The following is a 25888-nucleotide window of genomic DNA, read 5'->3' on the forward strand; positions in this document are numbered from 1 at the left end:
TTTTTGGTGCAGAATGAAACGTAGATTGTCTTAGGCTCCTTCCCCAGTCATAGCACAAAGTTGTTTTAATGGTATTTCTCAACACTGAATGTACCTTGGCTGGTTTACAGGAGCTTGTTTAGGTGTTTTCTTCCCTCTTGCCTGAGTAGGTGCAGTAGAGAACTGAGGAGGATTCTCCCCCTTGTTCCACGTCTCAGGTTGGGGAATGTAATTTGCTTTCTGATGGCAAATGTCAAAATCTGATTTTGGCAGAGGCTTCTCTTGTCCTTTTCCTGCCAGCACAGATGAGATTTTCTTTGCCTCTACTCAAGTGGGAGAATTCTTTTGCCTGAGTGAGCTTTCTCCTGCTCTGGTGAGGCGCCTCAGCTAACTGATGATAATGCAAGGGAAGTAGATGGAGGGGAGAGGAAGAAGGCCTTTCCCTTCTGTGGGAACTGGAAATCAGGAACAGCTGAACTGTGAGGGTCAAGTGAAATTACATAGAGCATGTCCTATCTTTTTTAGGGTAGTAGTTTTGAGCTGTGGTTACATTTATCATCACCTCACCATCTGGAACAGTTTGCTGATTTATTTTTTTAAAGACATTACATTGGTATCAGTGTCTTTTGTTTACTTTTTGTTATATAATAGATGAACTTTGCAAGCTCCTTTTCTTTCACGGCTGTCTCTTCATGCTCTGCAGCACAGTAGTATCTGTGGTAGTGTTTTACCCAGAGGTTGTTTGTTAATGTGTCTGTACCATCACTGAGCTTCTGGCCTTGTTTTGTGCTTGCCAGCTTTAACTAGTGACCAGTTTAACATCTATTACTATGGGGAAAATAACAGCTGTAACACAGCCTGTATAATTAATGTATTTTGTGTTTATAACTGGAACTTCTTAAATGGATTGAGAAGGGAAAAAGGGCTTCTAAAAATAGTGACTGTCAGGAGGTGTTGGGTCTGTTCCAGATACGCCAATCAGTTACGGCTGTGAAGATGGAGGAGGGTGGGAAGGGGGTTGTGGCTTACCCTGTGTACTCACTGAATTACTGCTGCAAAGTGTTGGGCCCATCTGCTTGAGAAGATTTCAGCATGAGGATCTAGGCAAGAGCCTGTATTCACTGCCCCAGATACTACAGGGGCAGGATGGCTGAGTTCCTGAGCTACACCAGGAATAGCTGCCATTAGGAAAACTTGGAGAAACTGAAGGATTACCTAGAATGAATGACCAGCAAAGGGGAAAATTAAAGAGCAAAGAACAAACAAGCAAGTCTTTCCTTGCGTTAAGTCATACACTATTTGCTCTAAATTTCACCCCAGAAGGCTGCTGCTTTTCCTGTCCTCTTACCATGTGATTACTGAAAAAGCGATAGCTGCAAACAGTGACACCCCATCACCCAGACAGCATTACAGTATGTTCTTTAATCTTGTTTTGCATGAGAAGTTTTGTACAGGGTTTAGTATTCATGTACAAAGATTTCAGCCAAAAACCCACAGAGGCTGTAGAAAGAGGGGAAAAGCTTTGGGTGCGTGATGCAGGCCATGGCTAAGCAGCAGTTCCTGTGGAGTGAAGAGCCTTGGTGAAGAGGGCAGTTACAATAACTACATTAATGAAGGTGTAGTACTGATGATAACTGGGGAAACTGGAAGTAGGGTATGAATGACCACTACATATGTGATTTGCAGAATGTGAAGCATTTATTTATATGAGCAATACATTAACAAGTGGCAAAGTTCTACACTAACGATATGTGGAAATTTATTTCCCCCTACATCCAACACACCAGTCAAGTGAATCAAGGTGAAAAAAAAAGTTTAGTCCAGCTGTGAGACAAACAACAGCCGTAGCATACCATGCACTAAAAGAATCTTGTTTCTTCCACCCATGCTAAAGCCTTGCTTAACGACCATGATTTTAAGTGCACATAGTTGGAAATAATTACCAGGGCTTCATTAGTTCAAACTGCTGACCTTTCAGGCTGCATTTTAGTGCACAGCAGCAGCTGTGTGTGTCTGATTGCTCAATTGAAGGAACCAGCCAACATCTATATGCTCAGTCTTAGTAAAAATAGTTCTCTGGGAAGACTTTGAGCATCACATCACCTGTACATACCTGATAAATAATATTTGTGGGCCACTTCTGGTGTAGAGATGTAGTGGGTTTGTTCTAACATAGAAATTAAGGAAGCTTGTTAAGCATGTGGGGGTGGCTAGTGATTCATATGACTGCTTATGTGTATACAAAATAAACTCTCCTGTCTCAAAGGACTCAGGCTCATTGGATGAGTCCAACAAACTCATCTAACTTCCAAAGCAGCCTGAAATGTAGGGTTGTTATTTCTAGACAAATATCAGGGCTTTTTATTTCTTTTAGCAAAAAAGTTGATTAACTGTACAGTAGGTATAAAGCAGTCTTTAAAAAAAATACAGAAATCACTTAGAAGACTATAGTAAAGTGCCTAGCAATAACAGTGTAAAGGACAGGAGAATCCGAGTAAGTGGGCAAACAGCATTGTGTTCTTGCTCCTGTTACCTGTTCACAGATTCTCCCACATGCATGGGAATAGCATCAGTGCTCAACAACAATATGTCAGGATGGCCGTTTTCACTTCTCTATATACTATATAGGTTGTTGGGTTGTTTAAAGCCAAAAATAGAGTTGATTCAGAAACTACACTTTGGAGCATGATGAGCTTGCTCTCACCTTAGCCACCATCAGTGTTCTTGGTTCTTGGTTGTTATGAGCGCAACTCATACCAGCCTGTGATCAGGTATAGCCATGGCCCTCTGATTCGGATCTGCTGATCACGACTGAATGACCCTTGTATCTCATCTTCCTGTCCCCTCCTTTCATCAGTTTGTTCCCTGGCCTTATCCTCTCCCTCACTTTTCTCCTAGAGGGACAGCCAAAGGCTACATCAAAACTGAAGATTACTGAGGGCTATTGTGCTTTCTAACTGTGACTGCTGAGACACTTGGGCATTTCCTTATCCCTGTCGTATCTCTACATCAGTTTCTAGCCTTACTTACCCCACCTGAACACAGCCAGGGAGGGTGACTGCTGTCCTGCCAAAGGGCAGGTCTGCCACCTGCACTATAGCAATTCCCATTATGAATTTTGCTGGGAAGAAAGCTGTATTTATCTTTATGTAAAAACATGGAGCAAGTTACATTAAAGCTGAATTTCAACTTCTTACTTACTCTTTTCAAATGCATGCTCCACAACAAATCACCCTGACTGCATAAGAAACAAGACTATACAGCCAGAGAACTTGAAGTGTCAAAAATAGATATTATTTTTCCCTCTCCCCTTTACCCTTTGACACCCTAAACAAACACTAATACAAACTAAGCTGATAAGACAACACTGAATAAATAGCTGTGGAAAACTTTTTGGTTACAAGGATGTCTGCGGGCATCATGTAAACCATGTGCTACCTTCATGCTAGTTTCTAAGAATTGTTCTACAGCAATGGATCCAGACTCTGGCACTTCTGGCAAGAATCAGATGGTTTCAGGCTGCTAATATTTTGAGAGTAATAAAAACTAAACAAACCCAGTGCAGTACTTTTTCCTCACAAGAAAAAAAAAAGCCACATTTGTGCTCCAACACTTATCACTTAAGCTGTAATCCCACGAGAAACAAAAGAAAGTTACCTGCCTGTAGAAGAGTTAATGATTTTTCCTTTCAGGGATCCACCACTTAGTACTCCTACCAGTATTCTGGCTTGCTCTTCTTCAACTAACTGGAATCTCTACACTGTGATTCTACCTGAAAAGCATAACTAAGTTCCTTCTTGTTATCTTCAGAAGAACAAATACTTAGCATTTAAATGTAAACACTGATACCAAAGATGTGGTGTATACAAAAGGCACAAGACAATTAGATCTGTGTTGCAGGAACACATCTTTCATTATCCGACTGGTTAACTGAGATGTTAAGAAAGCTGCTGCCTATTAGAGGGGGCTTCCTATGTGCAGCAATCTGGCCTTTTGGTATTACAGTCGAGTATTCATTATCCCATAACTGCAAATATCATAAGTTACCAAATGTCTCCTTGATTGTAGATGATATTAATTTATGCATTCAGAAATGCAGTGTCTTAAAAGAACAAGTAAAAAAATATCCAAGCCAACTGTCAATTAAGCAGAAGTTAGATTCTGAAAGACAATGGCCACCAAGAACACAGACTTGTTTAAAAAAACAACAAATAAAACACATGCACAAAACTGGCATTAATAACAGAACTAAATGCCTTTTGGTTTGAGTGAGGTGCCAGCCTTCCTTTTCTTAAAAGGGATGAAGGCTCTAAATGGGAGAATAAAATCCCCATTTCATAGGATTGTCCTGTGCAGCTTCCATAAAAATCCCCAGTGTACCAGCTTCACTTCTATATTATCCTTCTGAATGTGGGCTATTTAATCACTCACTCACCAGAGACCAACAAGCGTTCACTTATCAAAGGAGATTTCCCCCCCTCCACAACTTTCCAAGTTATTTAAAAGGGAGCCTTTGCTGTAATGTTTTCCAAAACAATATCAGGAACAGTCTGACACTTCACTTGGGTTGCTTTATCTTCAGAAAACTGCATCAGCGCTCAAAAGAAGCAGCAGTCCACCAAGCAATTAAATTGTCCATAATCAACACTGATTATTCGCCCACTTTATCAGGATCAAGCCAGCAGTGCAAACATTTGATTGAAGTCAGATACTTATATGATTTGAATTAACAGCTGAACTTTCAAAGTCAGGCCAAGAACCTGGGCTGTTATGTAAGGAGGGTTTTGTTTTCTTGTGTTGAATATTGAAGTAAAACCAGCCACAGAATTTTTACAATAGTAAACTCAGACTCTTCCCCCCACCCCTCCCCACAGTACTCAGAACCACCTTTTGCCATTCAAAAATAGTAATTTTAAGTTGAAACGTTCTTTACGTGATTCAAAATAGCATGTTTTGTTTCATGTTTCAAGCAATGACATGGAGGCAGCTAATCATCTGTCAGTTTGTTTTCCACGTAGGAGCAGACAGGAGCAGCTGGCCAATAGGGCTGATTTTGGAAGAACCCATCTTCCTTCCACCAACAGCTTTTTCTTGAACTGGAATAGAACATAAAACACAAAATACATCATTAGAATTGAAGAAAGCTTTTTAAAAATAAACTATTGCAAGAAGTCTTGCTAGTTTATTTGGGATAGCATCTCTGAGCAAGTGGAAGAATCATAGAATTATTGAATGATTTGAGTTGGAAGGACTTTTAATATCACCTAGTTTCAATCCCCTGCTATAGGCAGGGACGCCTCCATCTAGACCAGGTTGCTCAGAGCCCCATCCAGCCTGGCCTTGAATGCTTCCAGGGAGGGGGCATTCACACCCCCACTGGGCAACCTGTTCCAGTGTCTCACTTAATTCACAGTCAAGAATTTCTTCCCAACATCTAGTCTAAATCTACACTCTTCCAGTTTAAAACTATTTCCCCTTGTCCTGTCACTACATTCCCTTATAAAAAGCTCCTTTCCAGCTTTCCTATAGGCCCCCTTCAAGTACTGGAAGGCCACTATAAGGTACCCTCAGGATTCAATTCACATTCAATGTGACCCAGGATACAGTTGGCACTCTTGGCTGCAAGTGCGCATTGCCAGCTCTTGGTGAGTCTTTCATCAACCCACACTCCCAAGTCCTTCTCCTCAGGGCTGCTCTCAAGCCGTTCTCTGCCCAGGCTGTATTTGTGCTTGGGACTGCCCTGATCCAAGTGCAGGACCTTGCACTTGGACTAGTTGAACTTCATGAGGTTGGCACAATCCCAGCTCTCAAGCCTGTCCAGGTCCCTCTGGATGGCATCCCTTCCCTCTAGTGTGTCAGCTGCACCACTCAGCTTGGTGTCATCTGCAAACTTGCTGAATGTGCACTCAATCCCTCTGTCCATCTTGTCTACAAAGATGTTAAATAGCACCAGTCCCAGCACTGATCCCTGAGGAATGCCAGTCATCTCCAGTCTCCATTTGGATGCTGAGCTGTTCACTGTAACTCTGAGTGCAACCATCCAGCCAATTCCATATCCAGTGAGCGGTCCAATTCATCAAATCCATTTTTCTCCCATTTGGCAACCAGGATATCATGCAGGACAGTGCCAAATACTTTGCAAAGTCCCGGTAGATGACATTAGCTGCTCTTCCTTTATCCATTTGCACTGTAATTATCACAAAAGGCCACCAAGTTTGTCAGGTATGACTTGTCCCTGGTAAAGCCAATTTCTCTGATGATTTAACTACTGAACTTCTGGGACTTTTTACTACAAGCTAGAGGCCATCTGTTTGCATCTGTACACCTCCCATTTTTATCATCTGTCTTGACAGTGTCATACCATGTCTGGCTGGTCTAGTTGCAATAGTTGCACTTCCCCAGTAGTTTTCATTCCTTATGCTTTCTGCAGAAGTCACAAAGCAGCCTGACAGCAGAAATACTACCTACAAGCAATGCCCACAGAAGTGAAACAATATTTTGCAAGCATGACCCATCAGATGTTTAGTTTAAAACCATGAATTCATGTGCTCTTAACTCAAAGTAAAACAAATTGAGAGGAGAAGTAAACAGACAGGAATTATTTTGGGAACTTCTGTGCATTCTCCAAGTGGTAGGGAATAACGGAGCAGAAAATTAAACAGACAGGATATCTACATACCGTTCCTAAATTATTCAGATGTTTCTTTTTAGGGAAGCTAGGTTTCATTCTCCATGGTTAATGCAGGATTGCTCATACCTTTAATGAAAAAAAAAGGAAAAACAGTTTTCTTTTCTTTACATGGCTTTTGCAACAAGGCAACATCATATTCTCATATAAGAAGTTTGTCCCCAGAAGAATCCCCAGCCTGACGGTAAATGTTAACTGGTACCCACTAGTGCTGATGCTCTCAGTACCTCTCTGTCAGGTTTAATGTGGAAGGGCAAGGCAGCTTGAAATGCCCAGCCTTCTATAAACACGCATAAAATAAGCTTAATGGCACAGCACAGCTGCAAGAAACATGAAAACAAACAGAGTGTCCACAGTCATTTTTACACTGTATCTGCCAAAAGTAGTTTATTATGGAGAGAATCATTTCAGCATACATCAGTTCCTTACCAACTTTGCCCTTTTCGGCCTTTGCACCGGTGTCTGACCAGGAATGTGTATCAGTAAGGAGGTGGCTCTGGGAGTCACGAAGTGGCTTTGCAGGGAACAGGTGGTTCTCACTGTAATGTCATTAAAAAAAAACAGCACTGCTGAAAATCTCCATTTCTTTACCACACATTCCATACAGTCTGTCATACGTGGTATTTTACTTCCCTTACCTTGCTTGTTTTCTGATGAATCACTGAACTTCTATCACTACATATATTGCAGTGTAGTTGCCAAAGGTACAAGTGTAATCTCAAAAGCAACTCTCTAAAGCAGAACAGGGAAACTTTATAATTCTTTGACAGATAATCAATATTTACATGCGTTATTTCCAAGTACGCTCTATCCATATTCTCTCCCACCACAGCAAACCTGCCACCATAACAGCAGAGAGAACATCTCCAGAATCTCTCTCCATATTTAGGCTGTGGTTCCCTTTTCCCTGACTTGGTCACTAGGGCAAGATTTAAAATATTCTCCAGCTGGATGTCATTGCTTGCACAGCAGCACCATCAGGCAGAACAACTAACTGCCCACAAGCAGAACAGAACATACTAACACTAATGAGGCGGTCATGGAAAACTCACAGGTTGTGGGACGTCACTGAACTGAGACTGAATTACAGGATGTATGCGGAGGAAAAAATCCTCTTATTTCTATACATTTAAATACAAGTCTCAGGCTTAGCTCAATTACAACTTACCTGTGTTAAATTTGACTTGTATTTCTTAATAGGAAAATCTACACATAAAACATGGTTCAATTCATACATGCACTGGCACAAAACAGAATACCAAGTACTCGAACCCAATAACAAAAAGCAGCTTACTTTTTGCATGTTGAAGTAAGACCACCAGGTGTGGAGGCTTGCTCGGGATCTTGATTAACAAGGCAAGTTGGGAAGGAGCAACCATCCCCTAGGCTGAAAAAAAATCAAATTAGTCTAGTGCTTACAAAAAGTACATTGAAGAACATTTTTATTGCCCCCTGTCATGGTTTTGTAATTTTGCTATCAGTATCAGTATTCCACATCATAACATCATGTAAAGTATGGATACTTCTATTGAATGTGCAGTCCACAGAAGAAGACTACATATCCCAGAGAACAACAGGGTTAATGATAAGTCACGGGACCAGGACGCTGTATAATCTCGTTCCCAGGCTGGAGTGCCCTCCTTCTTCTCTCGAACTTCTCGGAGAGTGGGAAGCGTTCCAGCCGTGTCGCCTAGAGTTCACAGTAGGCCTCTCGGTTTTCGGGGACTCTCTCTCTCTGTTTCGTTCAATTTGTTAGCCTCAATTATATTATATTGTGTTACCTTGTATTTCGGTATCATATTTAGTAAAATAAGTTTTTCCTCCTTAGATTGTCGCTGTTTTATCCCACTCCCTTTTTCCCCCTCCTTTCCGGGCCCCGGGAGGGGGGCCCACGGGGTGGCTTCCCCTGTCACGGGCATAGGTAAATCTAAGTAACCCGTGACACCCCCCCAAAAAACAAATATTACTGTGTCTAATTTCAGAAAATTAAATGAACAAAAACCAAGGCACACACCCTGTGGGTCCTGACCATTGAAAGCTTTCAACAAATGAACGTACCTTGAAAATATAGGCACCAGCCAGTACTTCTTCTCATCACCAAACACCTGCCTTAGGTTTTTGCTGAAGCCCAAGCTGAAACCGTTCTTGTCTGTTCTGTGATGAAATATGGGTGCCCTGAATACCTCTTAAAGGTAAAGCAAAAATTCGTTAGATTTCTTCACAAGATAGCACATTCAAGTTTCACACCTATATTCATGCAATTACATCTGCATCCAAGAGGAATGGCTGAGCTGCTCAAGAGACCCAGTTGCCACATGGAATTCCACGGTCACTGCTACATACTGTGTATGTAGGGATGGGTGGAAGTGTCCTGCCACCCTGGCCAAGGTGAGAAAGTGTGCTCCTTATGGCGTGACGTATTACATGAAGGATTTAACATGTGGATACATGACAGATTTTAGGGAAAAGAACTAGGCTGAACTAAGTGTTTACTACAGTAATAGCAATGGAGAAGAAACAAAGTTTACCTTATGTTAGTAGTTCTCTACACTCTTGGGTACAAAAATTTTGTATGTTTTTACAGCTACATAAAGAAAGCATTTTACTTGTAGGCCCAGATCACTCCCTGTGCATGTCTACTCTAAATTTCAGGGGAAGAGAGCTAAATATAGCTTCAAGTGTTGCAGAGTGCCTGAGGCAGAAAATTCCTTCACCTTCCACATGTTGACTGATAGCCATTTAATTCCTCTAATTGGCTGTATATATAGCAGGCTACATAAAGCATGTCCTGAGGTGCTGACAGCACAGTTCACACAGACTGCTCTCGATCCATGGGGTGAATTGTGCTCCCACAGTGCTTCCCTATCTGAGGGTAAGAGGCTTTAAGTCATCCAGAGTGCAGAGGAAACCCACAAACCCTACACAAGTCTTCAAGTAAATAAGCTTTCCTCCAAATAACATATCTTCAGAATTTCCCTCTCATCTTCTAATTTGTAAATCTCAAGAAAACCAGAAAAAGAAAACAGGAAAACATTTAGAGATCTAGAAACTTCAGTGAGCTCATTATTTTTTGCAGTCCACAACACAGTAAAAGGACAGGTGTGACTTGACAACCACACATCAGGTTGGTGTGAGATATTGGTTTAATGATGATGTCTGTCAGTTGTAAATACTCCCATAGCAGAGTCACAGGCCATCATCTCTGAGGCTTTTAAAATTAACCCATAATGCAGAGTCATTCCCGTGCACCTATAACTATGTGATGGACAGAACATGTAACTTTTCAACTGTCATTCACATATTTGAGTTTACAACTAAATGTGGAAGCACTGCCTTAAAACCCATTTTGATATAATAGCCATCTGTTCACTATTTTTTGCTGCCAAACATAGAAGCATTAAGCTTACCTAAAGTCGACTTATTTTTGCTGACAAGCCAACAGTGATATCCAAAGAGAGAAGACAGACTCACAGAAAACATAGCAGCAGCAAAGAATAAAAACATGATGTGGAACTTGGCTTGAGTATCAGGAAGACCATTCTAAAAATAAGAAAACAATGCTTTTAGAAATGAGGAAATAGCTATTTAACTTGATTATTAATAATCTATTCACCCAAATCCAATTCAATGCAGACAGAAACACACCATGCAACAAGAGCCTGAGTAAATAAGTGATGCACCTTTTACGCACAGACAGCCACGCAATTTGGTTTTTGACAGCACGTAGGTTATGGAAACTGGTCCTTTCTTGAGCTTGTATAAACACCGACAAGAAGATTCTGACATTTGGATCTGGACTTCCAAGTGTATTTTAAGGAAAACTAAATTTATTACTTACTGTCCAAAACTTGATAAAATACTGTAAATCTGTTGCAGCAATGAAAAGGCAATATAGTAGAGAATAAGCCAAGAAGAGAAGAAAAAACTTGTAATTGGAGAATCCGACACAGTTGTTCACCCTGATAACAAAAAAGTTAAAATGAAAACAATGTAAAGGTATTTATTCACTTTGCATTCCTCCAATTTAAGATTAAACTTATTTACCTCATAGAAAGTAATATCAGAATCTAGACTCAGATTTGCTTCCTAGCTGTGGTGCCTCAAGCTACTGAAATGTGTTTTAGCTTTAACTTCCAGATTAGTGTAGTATTTCTAGCAAAACCAAACAAAAAATTAACCTAATGAGGTTCTCCACAGTACAGTACAGATTCAGGTATCCATGTTATAATGCTTATGGAGGGTGGGAGGTGGGATTTTATTTGTTTCATTTGTTTTAACAAGACATGCCATCTTGGGTAAACATTAAGCTTAGTATCACCGTTTAAACAGAAAACAATAGCTAAACATCTGTATCAGTGACAATTAAATAGGACTTGCAAGAGATGGTCCTAATTAAAAATAACTACAAAGGCATGTTTCTAAGCTCATCTTGATTCTTACTGGAAAATAAATGTAGAATTCTCCCCAGTGAAGTGTTTCTTTCATTATATATGTCAAAGTTAGAGACTCCATGATAAACTGCAAGCTATTCAGATTCAAGGTTTCTATGATAACCCTGTTTACTCTTGCAGCATTTTTAATGGCAGTATTTACAGCACTTTTTAGCATGAGAAAAGAACTGTCATGCAAAATGTTGTTCAGCAAAAATAATGCATCTTGAATCAAAGATTTATCTCATCATTCTTTTGCACATTAAAATAAACTTTCATAAATCATCCTGCTTCTCTAAGTGACAAAGCCCCAGAGTGAGGAGTTATTACTAGAAAAGAATATTTCATTAAAAGATGAATGAGGAAGTAAAGATCAAGGTTTTGTAACTGTTCTATTTGCACATGCAGTATCAAACCATAGAAACCAAGAACAGTAGTTAAATACAAAGCCTAACATTATGAGGATGGGTAAAACTATTAGCACACAGGCTGGTGTTCTATTGCAGTTAAATATTCATTTAAAAGAACATTCTAGATTCAATTTGGATTATAGATAAAATTGAAAATGCTTCCTATTGAAGTAAAGTAAAAAACAGATCCTTTCTAACTCAAGAGTTAGTTTACTAGAAATGCCAGGTAAAAAAAAAGGTAAGTTACAAGACAAGTCAGTTAATAAAAAGAATCATGAAATTGAGTAGTAAATTCTTCTCAGATAACTCCAAGGACAGAGGATATATGTTTCTCATAATTTCCAAGTTGTTCATAATGCATCTGGTTAGCGTTAGAGTTGTTATATATCAAATTATATCTTCTGATGATGCCTTAAACCATCACATTTCTGTCTACAGCTCCATCTATAACACATTGGTAGCAAGAGCACTCAGAAATCATTAAGGATTTTATTTTTGCATCTGCTAAACCGTATACAGTCGCTAGAAGGCAAATTAGCATTACATGTTTTCATTTATTACATTTCCTTTAGTACAGGAGCATATGAAAAAGTAAAGCCTCCTAGAAATCAAGAAATGGCTGATCTGAGGCAAGAACATGACTGCCATCTCTGCCATCTCACTACCTCTCCTTCCAAATGCTTTCCCTTACTTTCCCAAGGTTATTATTAACCTGTTATATATTATTAACCTGTCCTCTCCAGAAATCCTACTCCTAGCAGAATATTCAAATGCTAATTCCCATTACTGTTTCCCTGCTCCCCCTAAGCATCACATGGATTCTTTCCCATTCCCACTTTTCCTCACACACAAAACTAAATAAATAAATAAAAAATAAAAAGCTTACCTATCTACTATACTGATCTGAACCCTTACTTTTATTGGTCATTGAAGTCAAAGAACTCTTGAAAATGGTTTTTTTTAAATAAAAGTCTTCGCAATTTGGACCTTTCTAACATTTGTCTTTAGTAATTTCTGTGAGATGGCTGCCAAAGTGAAAGAAATTAATTCCATATCCCCACTCACTGGTTCCAAGAGCTTCTGAGAAAGGGAAGGAAAACAAAAACATTGTATAGGCCAATATTCTGCAAAAGGGGGAAGAGTAGAAGGGAAAGAGAAGGGAAAAGAAAGCAAGAAAACAGAACCCTTAAAACCGAAGAGCTAACAAGATGTTTCCAGGAAGCCCATGCAAACTGTAGTAGGAGCTCTACTTTGCAGGGCAAATGTCACATTGGTAAGGGGGACAGGGCACAGCACTTCCCCTTGGTTTTCAACGCAGGGTAATATTTCATCATTTAATGAAATGAAGTCCTCAGCAATACTTAAAGGTCATGGAAAGAAAAAAGTGGAATTCTTAAAGGAATTTTTCTTTCTTACCAGAATTCTTCCTTACCCTAACTACAGAAATAGACTTGCACACAGAAATGGTATCTAAACTTCTTTTCACATTTCACAAGCAGGCAAAGGGGATATAAAATAAACAATTCCAACTGCCCTGCAAGAGTGGTAATTTCATGTTAGCATCCAACTCTAGGAATGGTGAAACACCACCTATGATCCCCAAATGGTTTGTTTTACCAAATCAAAAAATGCAAAGCAAAAGCACATAGTACACTCACCAAGGACAATGATGGTCCATTTTCAGAATGCATCTTAAAAAGAAAATTAAACAAAAAAAGAAAAAAAGAAATCCACCACCAAAACAATAGATTTCAAAGCATATAAAAAAAGAAAAAAGAAAAAAAAAATCAGAAACACAGTTATGTGTCAGAATTCAACTATTTAAGTAAATATCAGCATTACCTATGCATATTATTAGTTGCCTACTCTGTTAAGGAATGAGGATTTGAAACATTTCACATAATACAGCTTACTTGCAAGTACTCAAAACAGTGTTGTTTTTTTTCAAGAGCTTAGTGGTGCCAGAACATGTTGTCTACAACAGCATTAAGATTTGGTCCCCTGTCTGAATAAGTTTTCAAATATTGTTTATTCTCTGACAAAGACTTGGGAATTAGACTAATTCAATGGTTACATATTTAATGATGCAACTAAGGATATTTCCAAGTATTTATATAAACATATGCACGTTCTGCATTCTCAGAACTTATCACATATGAAAAATCCAAAATTTTTGCACTTAATCACTCTCTATTAATAAAACGTATATAAGAAAATCAGACGGAAGCAATTGAAATTTAAAGGGCGAGATCAAGTTATTCTGCAAAATGTATTAACTAATGGCATTTCACGGGAAAACACTTTCTTCTGCTTAGATGGGGGCTGTTCTTTTCTTACACTGTAATCACCACTACACACTGCACAACCAAGACCCTCTTTCTGCCTTCAGTCACTGACTCTCAGTCTGCTCTTCCTCAAGGCAGTGTTCCAAAGTCTGATACATAATCAGCTGAAGTGTATTTGGAATAGCCCTAGGGCAACAATAATCAGCCTTTGAAGAAGCCCCTTTTCCTCCATTTAGATATTCAGATAATTAGCCACAAGAGTGGAGAAGCCCACAGACATTGAAGCTAACAGGAGAAAAGTCAGAGGGATGAAAGCTGACAGAAAGTAATTAGACTTTGGGGGCAATATGGAGGTGAGCTTCCTTCCACACTGTATAAACAAAAACTTTTTACTGCTGCTTCAGTTAGAAATGGGGGCTGTTTGGTTATCTCTGGTAAGATGTAAATGACACCATGATTAGACTGAGACGAGTATTAGTTTTTATTCAGATTCTAACAAAACAAAATACTAATTTTAATCAGCTACTTTTGGTTGCATTCTTAAGGAGAGCTCCTTGTTTATGATTGTCATCCATTAATTACATGGTGTGTAAGATCACATAATCCAATTTGGCATCAAGAAGTCATCAAATGAATCAGACTTTACTACGGGCTTCCTCAGTAATAACTTAAAAAATAAACCTGAAAAACAAAAATCAAATCTTCACTGATGAATCATTAAACCTGTAAAATCTAAGAATAAAAAACACAAGCTTCCGCATGTAAAATTCTGCATCAAAATAAAAAGCCATTACTCAGGAAAGCTACACATTTAAAGTGTTTTCTTACTTGTCACAGACAGAACAGTGATGGCAACGGTCTGGCTTTACGAGGTGGCATCTGTCACAGTATCTGATTGCTGAAGAAAGAAGTTGCAAGATTAGATCTTAATCTACAGATGCACAGTTTGTTTCCTGAGAGCTCTGCTGAGCTGTGGTCTCAGGAAAGTGCTGCAGTGAGATCAGAAGAACTTGCAAACCTCAAAGCATCCTTTAGGTTCTGCAATGCTGAATCTAGCAGAGCAAAGCCAAAACGCCTTTTTTGCAGTCTCTTAACTATGCCTGACAGGGTTTTTGTTGTTGCTGTTGGTTTTCAAAAAAACCTCACCTAAGTGGTACAAGCCAACCAACCATTCAAACCCATAAAATACTTTCTACAACCACACCATAACACAATTCCAGACTGTCCAACAAACAAAGCCATTTTAAGCTATTCTAACAGCTTTAATTTATTCTATGAGATTATCTTCTGTAATTGCTCAGCTAATAAACATTCACAAGCTTACAGTATCTTTAGGCTCAAACATTAACAAATTTACAGTATCATTTGTTCTTGCAGTGAACAGCCATCAGAAACAGAAACTGTTTCTTTCTGTGAACTAATTACATACCTGCACCAGTTAATGATTAATTTGTTACTATTATTATTTTCTAACTTATGAACAAAGAAATTAAATCAATGCAGTTCAAACAGCTCCACCTGTAGTTTGTTAGTATTACAAGCTATTGGCTAATTCCAGTTTGCAAACATTCAGCAAGGCACTGTCAGTCCCCCATTAAATGAGAAACAGCGGTTTGCTTTCCAACACTTTTCACTGAATGAATAAAACTGCATAGAATGACATTTACATTGTTAGGTCATATTGTTTATGAGCTATGAAAAGAACTTCTTCTATACCATCCAAATCCCTTTAAATTAATTCAGGCAGCCAAGCACATGATGACACCTGCCTTTCATGGTCTCCTCAACACCTATTTACCTCCAGACATTGTCCGTGTGTAGATGGGAAGATCCTTGGCTGCTCGTCGCAATACTTCTTGCTGGGATTCACCTCTTGGCTCCCTTTCTAGGGATTCTTTGTCTGAGTATGACAGGTGAAACTGAAATAATTTTTAAAACCAAAGACAAAAATTAGGAGACTTCAAGTACCCATAGAGATGCAAAAGAAACATTCATTAAAATAAAGATAGATTAACAGCATGTACAAGGTACTACAGCAAATAACTCATTGTTCCTAGGAGCATTAATTGAGTTGATAGCATTTTCTGACTAATCACTGAAGCAAGACAAAATTAAAATTATTTCAGATCTGGTATAGATGTAATGCTGAATGCTTCCAGAAGTATTAAGAGACACTCATCAAGGGCAGGATCAAGAGCTAGCAAAATAAATTTAATTACCAGTCCTTTGAAAAGTAGTTAACCTACTTCCATTATACCAAACATTAGATAATGAATATAAGCTAGGGATGACTTTAACTGAAAGAAAATATGCTGCTAGCAATACCAGAAAAGAAAGCTGAATTTCTTCCCAGGTTTCTGTCATTTTCCCTTTTTCACTCTGTCACTGGAGAGTGGCTATTCTCTTAATGGATGTGTTAGGATGTGGTTTTACCTCAGCCTAGCTGGGAACAGGGAAGAGCTGGGTATCCTGCATGGCAGAATCTCAATCTCAACACCTTCTGCATGAAACCGTCACTGCTGGAAACAGCAAGGACAAACATATCTCTGCTGAGAGGGTACAAATACTGAAAGAGATGCATAGTGTAGCCCAAATTTGCTGTACTTCTAGGTCCTCTGCAACACATCATACACATTCTTGAAATGGGCAGATCCAGAAGTCCTTGGTATCACTAGCATTTATGTCTACAGAAAGGCTTAAGAGTTAGTCACTATAGTAACACAATTTTTTTTCCCCCTAAAATGAAAGTAGTGCATGTAAAGCCAAGGGAGCAGAAAAAAAATAGAGGTAGAAACCCATTTTCACTCCCATAGAGGAGGTATCACTCTACCTTCCTGATGATATCATGGTCTTCCAGTAGAAGCTAGTGGCTCATATTTTAGCCTGAGCTTCTCACATCACCTTTCATTTTTAAGTAGCAAGAATGTACTCCTGTTGCTAGCATCTAAATTGATTTTAATTGGGTGACAAAAGATTTCTCACTACAGAAACTCACTTCATTAGACCTTTGTTTTTATGGCTTCTGTTTTGAAGAACATAAAGCTCCATAATTTTGTACTATTTCTCAGAGTAGTCTGCAAAACCTGCCTGGAAGCCATCTTCTTTCCCACTGCCACACAATACCTGCATACAGCTGGTGCATGCAGACAAGGAATGGCATGGTCTGACCTGAAGCACTTAAGGTAGCACAGTACTGTGTGTGTTTGAAGTGTTACTCTGGGCAACTATCTCTAATACGGGAGGGATAAGGATAACACACTGAACTTCAGAAGTGTCAGGTTAACAATATTTTCAATTACAAGCCACAGCGCTGATACTTTAACACCTTTTTTGTATCTGTAACATTTGAAATAAACTTAAAAAGCAGCATGCAGGCTGTGTGGCTTACAACAGCTGCTGTATTCATGAGAACAAAACTCAAAAGCCTTGCTCTCATTTTAGTCCTCAAATGAGTACTTGCTTTAGCTGACAGATAAGATGGATGTGTACCCACTTGCATGTACAGACTTTATCCCATAAACCGAAAGCCAAACAGTAACTTAACATCACAAAACATGCTAATTAATTTTTTAAATATTGCCCAGTGGATTAGCAAAACGACATGGAACAACACGAGATGTCACTTTGTCAGCAACACCGTGTAAATTGAAAGAACACAAAAACATCACACATTGCTTTCCATTACCTGGCTTCACTGCTTTTAACATGCTATTTGAAGTGCTTGAGTAGCATTTTGTGTTGGCTTTCAAATATCAGCATCATTACTGAGGATTTGTTATGATGTTCTGGAAATCTTTATGTGACATCAGATCAGCGACTTGAAAAGCATTCTGATTTACCACCACAGTCACCATGCACATATTTTGTGACATAATTACTAAATGAAATTAAAGTTTAAGTTATTTCCCTGCTCTCTGATCCAAGGTATAGTAAAGACTGCAGTGTGAAATTCAAGACATCAGTTTCTTTGAATCATCTACCTGTCTTCACAACTAGGTCTGTTTTTAGTGAATGAAAATTATTCAGATAGTAACTTCTGCAAAAAGAACCACAGAAATCACAAGCTGCTTATATCACATTGGCACGATAGCTGTAGAAGATAAAGCTATGAGTCCATCCCAAGAGAAGTATTGGCTTTGTGGGCATTTCAAACTCCAAACAACCATAAGATGCTTCCTCTTGGCCAAGAGGTTCTGTGGCACATCCTGAGGAAAGTGAGGTGGCTGCATTGAGGCAGGATGGAGGATGTCAAATGCTTGTTTTGGTTGTACCAAGCTGCATGGGGAATAACTTCATTAAGACTATCAAGATTTTATTATTATTATTTAGGTAAAATCAACTACACAGAGCTAAAAGAAACTGCCTTGAGGATATATGACTTTGAACATAATTGGTGCCTTAACGTTCTTCAAGACAATTAGATCTTTCTCATCAAACACATCTATAGCAACTGGACTTTGATTTGGGGATATCAACCTTAGACCTTTCTTCTATGCAGACCTTTCTATACTTCTTGCTTCATCAGCCCTGGCTTCCCACCATCAGCTTACCAGACTGGGTGCTCGTGCCACAATCAAATTCCTTCATTTCCAAGCAGATATGGTAGTAGTTTGCATTTAAGGGACAACTGACAGGCAACTCAAAATGCGTCTTAAGCACACAGGAATGATACAGGGCCCTGTAGAGATTTAAACTGCTAGTTCAAATAACACTTTTTTATTCTTTTATTTTTTTAACTGAAGGAATTTTTCTTCTTAATATAATAAATACTATCTCATTTTAAAAATCAATTCAAATATCTTTAACATTTAGAGGTGTATTTTTATTTTTATTTGTTATGATGCTCTTTGCAATCTGACTTATTCCTGATAAGAAGCTGTAATTACTGTCATGAAAAACCACATGAGATCAGAGATTAAGTTATTCAAATGCTACAAAATCAGTCACTCAACTAAGCTATTTCAGAAATGAAAGTTAAGTTTATCTTACTTCTTTTGAAGGATTCATTGGTAGAGTAAAGATTGTTTTCCAATATGACCAGACGAACAGCATGAAAAATATGTGGTAAGCGACCAGGCACACAACTAAAATCAAAAAGGAACAGAATTAATACCAACAGACCAGTGATATTTTAGTATTTGCAGACAGATACAATACATACCACAGGTATTTGCTTTAACGGATGTAAATACAGAGGCTCTGCAAAAGCTCTGCAACAGATATACTGCACTGCAACTTTATGTGAGACGAATACAGACTGCATGGGGAAAGGCATTATGCAGGCTACACGTATTTCAAAAGTTTGATGGGAGCTGTTAACAGCCTAGTACCAAGCAAGCACTCTCTCTTTACACATTGGTTAAATCCCACTTAATTGACTCAGGTCCACACTCTGTTTCATAAACTATGTGGTAATTATAGATACCTAAACAAGAAGGTGTTATAACATCTAAACAGCTGGAGTGAGAGGAGACTTAGTGTGCATGTGATACCTGAATATTAACCAAAACTGGTCAACATGTTTTGCTAGATATTTTTTAGATTCAGTCTTTTACAAACAGCCATGCTGCCCCTCCAGGTTCTTTAATTTAAAGTGCTCACTACTTTATATTCTTCTCAGCAAGTGATGTATTCAGGGATTTACTTAAAGCAAAAACAAAAAAAAAACCCCAAACCAAAAAAAACCCCACAGAAGCCAGGCAACATTTACAATGCTGGTCTGTTTTATAAGAACAGAGAATGTAACGTTCACTGCTCAAAAGCTCTCACTGTTCAAAAGGCATTATCTACCAATCATTCTGCACATTACTACAGGAAGTCACCAGCAATGCCATCAATTCACTACAATGAATGCTAAATCCAAAACGTGTTCTCTGATGTACTTGCTCTAGTATACAACAAAGAACATTTTCTTCAGTTCTTCTTCCTTGGGTAAATCACTTGCAATTAAAGGCCAGACAGGACCACAGCAGTGCAATATACTTCCCCATTGTACAAATGAATTCAGATTATACAGAACATTGGGTTACATGGATTCTACAGCTGTCACATTATTTATGCAGCTGCTGTAAACTCCTAAGGTCCTCAAAAGACACCACAAAGGGAAACCTGTGCACTTTTACTACAATCTGAAATATGGTCCCCAGATTTGTAGCCTACATATGTACGGCTATTCAGCATTAGAGAATTTTCCATAATGTATATGTGATGCTGTATATAACTGAAGGAAAAGCAGCACTGAATGCTCTAGTAGTAGTTTGCCTCCAGAATACTCTTGAATATATTTCTGGTACCAATGTTTTATAATTCAAAAGAAGTGGCAACATGGTAAATATTTACTCTCATTCACTAGACAGTTACAAAAATAAGAAACAAAAGCCAACAAAATCTGAAGAGCAACACTGCACAGTGCCATATGTCCTACTTATAAAAAGAAAAAAATCTCATCAGCATAAGTAAAGAATAAATCTGGAACCCACAACAACCACAACATCCTAGATTACACTAAATAATTATTTCACTACTGTACAAGCATCTGTCAGAAACAGGCCATATTTTTAGCAGAACTTTAAAAATCAATTCTAAAAACCCCCATTTCTCTCAATTGAAATCAGTATCATTTAAAACAGTATATTCATGGTATAAAATGAGAGCAATGCAGGGCATTCCATCAATCTGGTACACTGTGCATTTACTAATCTTTGTCTGTACTTCATTGTTGCAAGAATGATAACAGCAATTAGTATCTTTTTCAAACATATGAAATAAAAATAGCCTAAAGACATTATTCCCTTTAATGTCTGCGCAAGACCCAAGCACCTCAGTTCTCCAACACAGCTTAGATCCTGATCCATCACTTTTCCCAGTTCACTCAGCACCCTATTCCCCACGCTGCAATGGAGCCTAGTCTAACCCACTGCTACTACAGCACTCAGGCAGAAATACTTCCATTTTACACTCTTCCTTTAGAACAAACAAACAACAACAGCTACAACAAAATGATAAAACAAACAAATAAAAAAGGGGAACATTGTACCCCTCACATGATTTTTTAGCCCACTTAAAAATAGCTCATGTTGCCTGGAAGGTTACAACACTATAATAGAGCAATCCACACCTACCCAGCTCTCACTTCAGAAAACTCTACAGACCAGGTGAAATTATTCCCCAGGTTTTGAGCAGCTAAAAGTATTTGCTTAATTTAAATTTTAATTAAAATTAAATTTAATGTTTTCCAATGTCTTTTTCTGACAATTCTAACTTGCTTCACAAGCAAGACCTAACAACACACGGGCCTTTGGTTTTTATGGTAAGGAGCAGCAAGAAGGTGGAGCTTTCTCAAAGTCTGCAGGTGCTGAAGTTTGTGGGTACGTGCTTGTAAAACCACACATGAAGATCACTGAACAGGGAAAAAAAAAAAGAGTGTTTCAAGCAAATACTTCTTTATTAGCAAAAGCCTGTACTAAGTGAGGGAGTCAAATGACTTAGCCTGCTGGAGCTACACAAGGATAAGCAGCACACCATGTACCTCATAGCCTCTATTCTCCTCCTCTACAAGCTCTATGGCCCCACACTTTGCAGTTCCAAGTTGCAATATAGCTTTAAAATAGCACCTCAAAAAACAGTCTCTATGACTGTGGGTAGGAGCTCCAGTGATAGCTGGCAGTTTTATTAATTTCTAGAAGGGCTACATATCTTAAGGGTTCTGTTCATTCAAAGATACTGGCTAAAATGAAGCTAAAGGAAAAAAAATAAAAATCACCTCTAATTTACATTATGTTGTACCCTGCACAAACACTGCTCGTTTTCAGGAGCCTTCATTTTACATGTGCTTTCCCCGCTGTGAATTTAAAATAAAAAGTTGTTCAAAACAGAATATGACAATTATTTTAGTAGCTTCCTCAAAAAGACAGTAAGAAGAGTAAGAAGTTCTTTTACTCATCTCTATTTTGAATGGCAAAAGCAGTAGCAGAATAGCAAAGGGACCTGAGGAACATTAAAAAAAATAAACAGAAAAACTCATTTAAAGCTGACTAGATGTGCATCTCAATTTATTGGAAAACTATTATATTTCCCTGATATATGAATTCCACTTATAAACAGCTAACAAAAATCTTACCTTTTTCTCCAATGTTTGTCATTGTTACTGAAAATGAGAAAGAAAGAGTAGAAATTATGTTTAAATAGCAAATAACATAACTTGTTTTTCAGCTGAAAAGGAAAGAATCATCATCAAATGATACAGCTTAAGACCACATACTATCACACTTTTACAGGGCAGCTGTATACATTTATCAAAAATATGGGTAAATAGCTAATACCAAATTTAATTAGTTCCATAGCACCTCCTTTTATCCAAAGCTGCCTAAGTTTAGCCCAAGAGAAGCCATCTCTGAAGAGCAGTTATTTCCTTAGCTGATGTTCGTCAAGTTAAGTATTACGGTCTTTTTAATGTTCATTACTTACATAAGTTCTGTTTTTGAGGATGAGGTTTCAGACTCCAGAACTGGTTTTGTCAGTGATACCTCAGATCTCCAAGGCAGAAAAATCAAAATGGACCACAATCAGAATGTTGCCCTCAGCTTTAAGCCCACCAAAACAAACAAGCTGCAAGACCAGGGAAGAGCCTCCTGGCTGGTAGGACTGGATCTCTTTTCCTCTGAGCAGAGGTTGCATGATTGGCACTTGGCACTTCAGCACTGGGAAAGTATGGCTCTGGGAGGACCCAGCCCTCCCTTTAGGGAGGCATCAAGGAGATGGAGCTGGGCTAATGTAATAGTGTTTGGTTAAGGACAAGAAATACTGGCCATATATTAAAATGAGAGGATCAGACTTGATGCAAGGAAAAGCTTCCCCATCACGAGAACAGTTAACTGGTAAAGCAAGCTGGCCAGGGATGCAGTGCAATCTCCAAATTTGGAGACTGGATACAAACTTAAACAACCCTAGCTTGATCTCACATTTAACCCTGCTTTGACAAGGGGTTTGGACTAGATGGGCTAAATTATTCCAGGTCTATTAAAATGGATATTTGACTATAAATCAACTAAAACAAGCACCTACCTAACCTGAGTGAAAACAGTAAATAACCATGTTTATAGAGTTCCTTCAGAAGTCAGGAAGACACCACAGAAGTTGTGAATTATAAAGAAAACTCTAGTTTTTCCACAATCTTCTGACTTTGCTAATTGATAGCACAGATTGATAAACTAGATATCAATCCAGATAACTGCTAGAAAGAAGCTGAGGGAACCTACACACACAACTCTAAGAAGCAGAAATGATGCAGGATATGGATGTACAAAAACTACTAAAACTTTAAATTAATAATTGTCCACAAGAAGTAACTGAAAGGTGTCTTTAGAGCTAATACATTAATTAAAGAGCACTGGAGCTCTCAAATTAGGGCAGAAAGCCAGTTCACAAATGTGGATTTTCTTCCTCTACTTGGTGAGGATTCTGAACACCTTCACCACCAGACCATCACAGTCTGTAATGGAAATTTTGCTAGTCTTCTCAGAATAACTACTCTTTGCCAGCAACAAAAGCCTTAGCCAGGCATGCAGTGCAGAAGCTATAATTTCAAACTAAAGTTAATTCAACCAACCTCTGTATTATTTTTCCTCCTAACAAGGGAATGGCTTAGAGCACTGTTGAGAGTGCTTGTCACCACCCTTTCCCCCATAAGGCAATACATTTTATCCAAAGTTAAGTTGTTTGAGACTTATTTTCTGAACACTGAATTAACATCAGACAAGCACATTCTTTTCATCAGCACATCCTCATCCTTAAAGTAGCACAGCTGATGGTGACCAATTACAATTATTGATTAAGGACAGACTTTGAATGCTGATGGTCCATCCGCCGTCAATAAAAGCTCTCTGCATGTATGCAAGTAAGGGACCATCTCATCTGACAAATTCAAATTTAGTAATTTCTTTCTCACTGCAAACCTACAGCTTTTCAAAATTTCTGTACACTTCCCAGATTAAATACACTCTTCAGAGTCTGCATCTGCTCAGTGGAACATCTTTTCAGCTTCTGCGGTATCTAGCCTGGAAGCCAAGTACTTCTGACAGCAGCTGCAGACAACAAAAGACTAAAACATTAAGTGTCCACAGGTGACTGAGAACCAGCTTTTTGAACACATCAATCACTATCCTCTCTCTGACCCACTGGTAAAGCTCAGAGTTATCCTATGCACTCCCAAGTTACCTCCATAGTGCAAGATCGAAGTAGAAGGGTGAACTCTGGAGAGCAGCCACCAATGTTCCACTTCACTAACCTTTATCTCTACTAACATCACAATGGCTGTTTACAAGGGGTCTGACTGAATGGTTGTGCAAACATCTCCTCTGACAGTGATGCAGAGGAACATGCGAGATATCCAACAACCTGCCACTTTTCACAGAGCAAACTATTACTCCTGTTTGCATCTTTTTAAATCACCTTTAAGAAACGCTCCCTGAAGGAAGCATAAAGTCACAGGAAAGTAATGAACAGGTATCTGCAGTAACACAGGATCAGAGATGAAATAAGATTTGCTATAATTCTGTTTTCCCCCACATATGAGGGAATTAACCATCAGAAAAATGAACAGCCCTTACAAATCAAACTTCTCTTTAAATCTCTTGTGAAAAACTATTTTTATAGGATGACTGCAATACAAAATCGTCTTAGGGTAACTACAAGATGTCCATAATTCTAACAATCATGCTATTTATGTGCAGGGAACAATCATTTCCTATCAAGAAGAAACTGACTAATTTTCAAATTGAACGAAGAAATGTTTGTTATTTTCCCCCACCTTCTAAGTAGCACCCTTGATGTATTCATGAAAAAAATCATTCACTATTTTTTCAGTAAATACAGTGATCTGGCTTTGCAATATTATTCAAAAGTATTTGATTATATAGTCTTTTGTGAATCATTTATACTACACTTTCTGGTGGTTTCCTCACATCTCTCTTCCTAGAGGTTATATTCACTGCTGGTAGTGCACAAAAAAGTAGGTCAGAGCATGCATGGTCATTAATAAATATGAGCTTAACTACTGCACATTCACTTAGTGGTAGTCAAATAGCGTAGAAATAATAAGCATAAAAATAATAAGCATAGAAAGTACCTACATCTGCAATGACCAAAAATAAGCACCAAGGACATGCCAAGCCCAATTGAGAAGCAATTTTTACAATTTCAGAGGAAGCAGGATGAAATCCTTTGAAATAGAAGTGGTATGGCAGTTTCCATATTTTCAGAGCCAGAGGTAATTGTAAACTCATGACCTGTCTTCAAGTAGTCAGTAAAAAGTTACAGCTCTGCTCATCTGCGATACTGCAGGGCCAGCCTCATTAGCAATTAGCCTTCCGCTGCTATGCTGCCAGGATGCCATTTACGGTTCAGTACCAGCAGACTATCACATAATTAGAGCCTCTCTGTTTCATTACACAGCCCACAGACGGTGCTCATCAGCATCAGGGAGCAGGCTGGAATATACGTGGGATGTTGGCCAAAGTAGATGCCAACTTCTAGCACCAGAAGCCTTGCTTCTTGCATGCCAACCTCCAAGACTCATCACACTCAGTCGTCTACACTGCTGAATACATTGTCTGCGCTTGCAAAAAAGTAACAGCGGACTGAAGACAGAATGCTACGTCACAGAAATAAAAAAAAAAACAACCAAATTTAAAAAAAAAAAAAAGAGAAAAACAATCATGATGGAGAGAACTCAGAAAAACCTGAAGAATTCATCCCCTGTTAGCTGAGAAAGGTTTTCAAACATTAGGAATGCTACCTTGATAGCCAAGTTATCTCAAACCCTGCCTAGTATGTCTCCTTTATCAAAGAACCACAGTCTGGTTGAGTTCAGAGCGGACCTCAGAGAACCTCTCCTTCAGTCAGGACATTCAGAGCAGGGTGCCCAGGCCCATATCCAGGGGGCTTAAGTGGAGACTCCAAAGTCTCTGGGCAACTTATGCCAGCGCTCTGGCATTCTCACCATAAAGACTTTTTTTTAACAACCAAATTAGTTTGCTATGAAGAAGATACCACATTGCTGGGCACAGAGACTTGCTGTTTGTCACAACATGGCCTTAG

The 25888-nt window shown here is 38.7% G+C and overlaps 1 protein-coding gene across 5 annotated transcripts in view; it reads right to left on the minus strand.

Annotated features, from left to right (window-relative positions):
• Positions 1 to 1655: 1655 nt before the first annotated feature.
• ZDHHC2 (zDHHC palmitoyltransferase 2) overlaps positions 1656 to 25888 on the minus strand; it is a 31540-nt gene continuing 7307 nt past the window's right edge. For 2 of the 5 annotated variants that reach the window (XM_015862345.3, XM_015862342.3), the window contains exons 2-13: positions 21912 to 21938; positions 18782 to 18876; positions 15591 to 15711; positions 14621 to 14690; positions 13166 to 13198; positions 10506 to 10626; positions 10075 to 10207; positions 8726 to 8852; positions 7962 to 8054; positions 7097 to 7206; positions 6659 to 6736; positions 1656 to 5075 (exon numbers count right to left, since the gene is read on the minus strand). In XM_015862345.3, the coding sequence (XP_015717831.2) occupies positions 6696 to 6736; positions 7097 to 7206; positions 7962 to 8054; positions 8726 to 8852; positions 10075 to 10207; positions 10506 to 10626; positions 13166 to 13198; positions 14621 to 14690; positions 15591 to 15711; positions 18782 to 18876; positions 21912 to 21938 (971 nt within the window). In that variant the 3' untranslated portion in view covers positions 1656 to 5075; positions 6659 to 6695. The remainder of the gene's footprint in view (positions 5076 to 6658; positions 6737 to 7096; positions 7207 to 7961; positions 8055 to 8725; positions 8853 to 10074; positions 10208 to 10505; positions 10627 to 13165; positions 13199 to 14620; positions 14691 to 15590; positions 15712 to 18781; positions 18877 to 21911; positions 21939 to 25888) is intronic. The other 3 variants (XM_085545356.1, XM_015862344.3, XM_015862343.3) reach the window with 2 other exon arrangements.

Source organism: Coturnix japonica, chromosome 4 (genome assembly GCF_054131305.1).
Source record: "Coturnix japonica strain WE chromosome 4, WE-NBRP24, whole genome shotgun sequence".
NCBI lineage: Eukaryota > Metazoa > Chordata > Aves > Galliformes > Phasianidae > Coturnix > Coturnix japonica.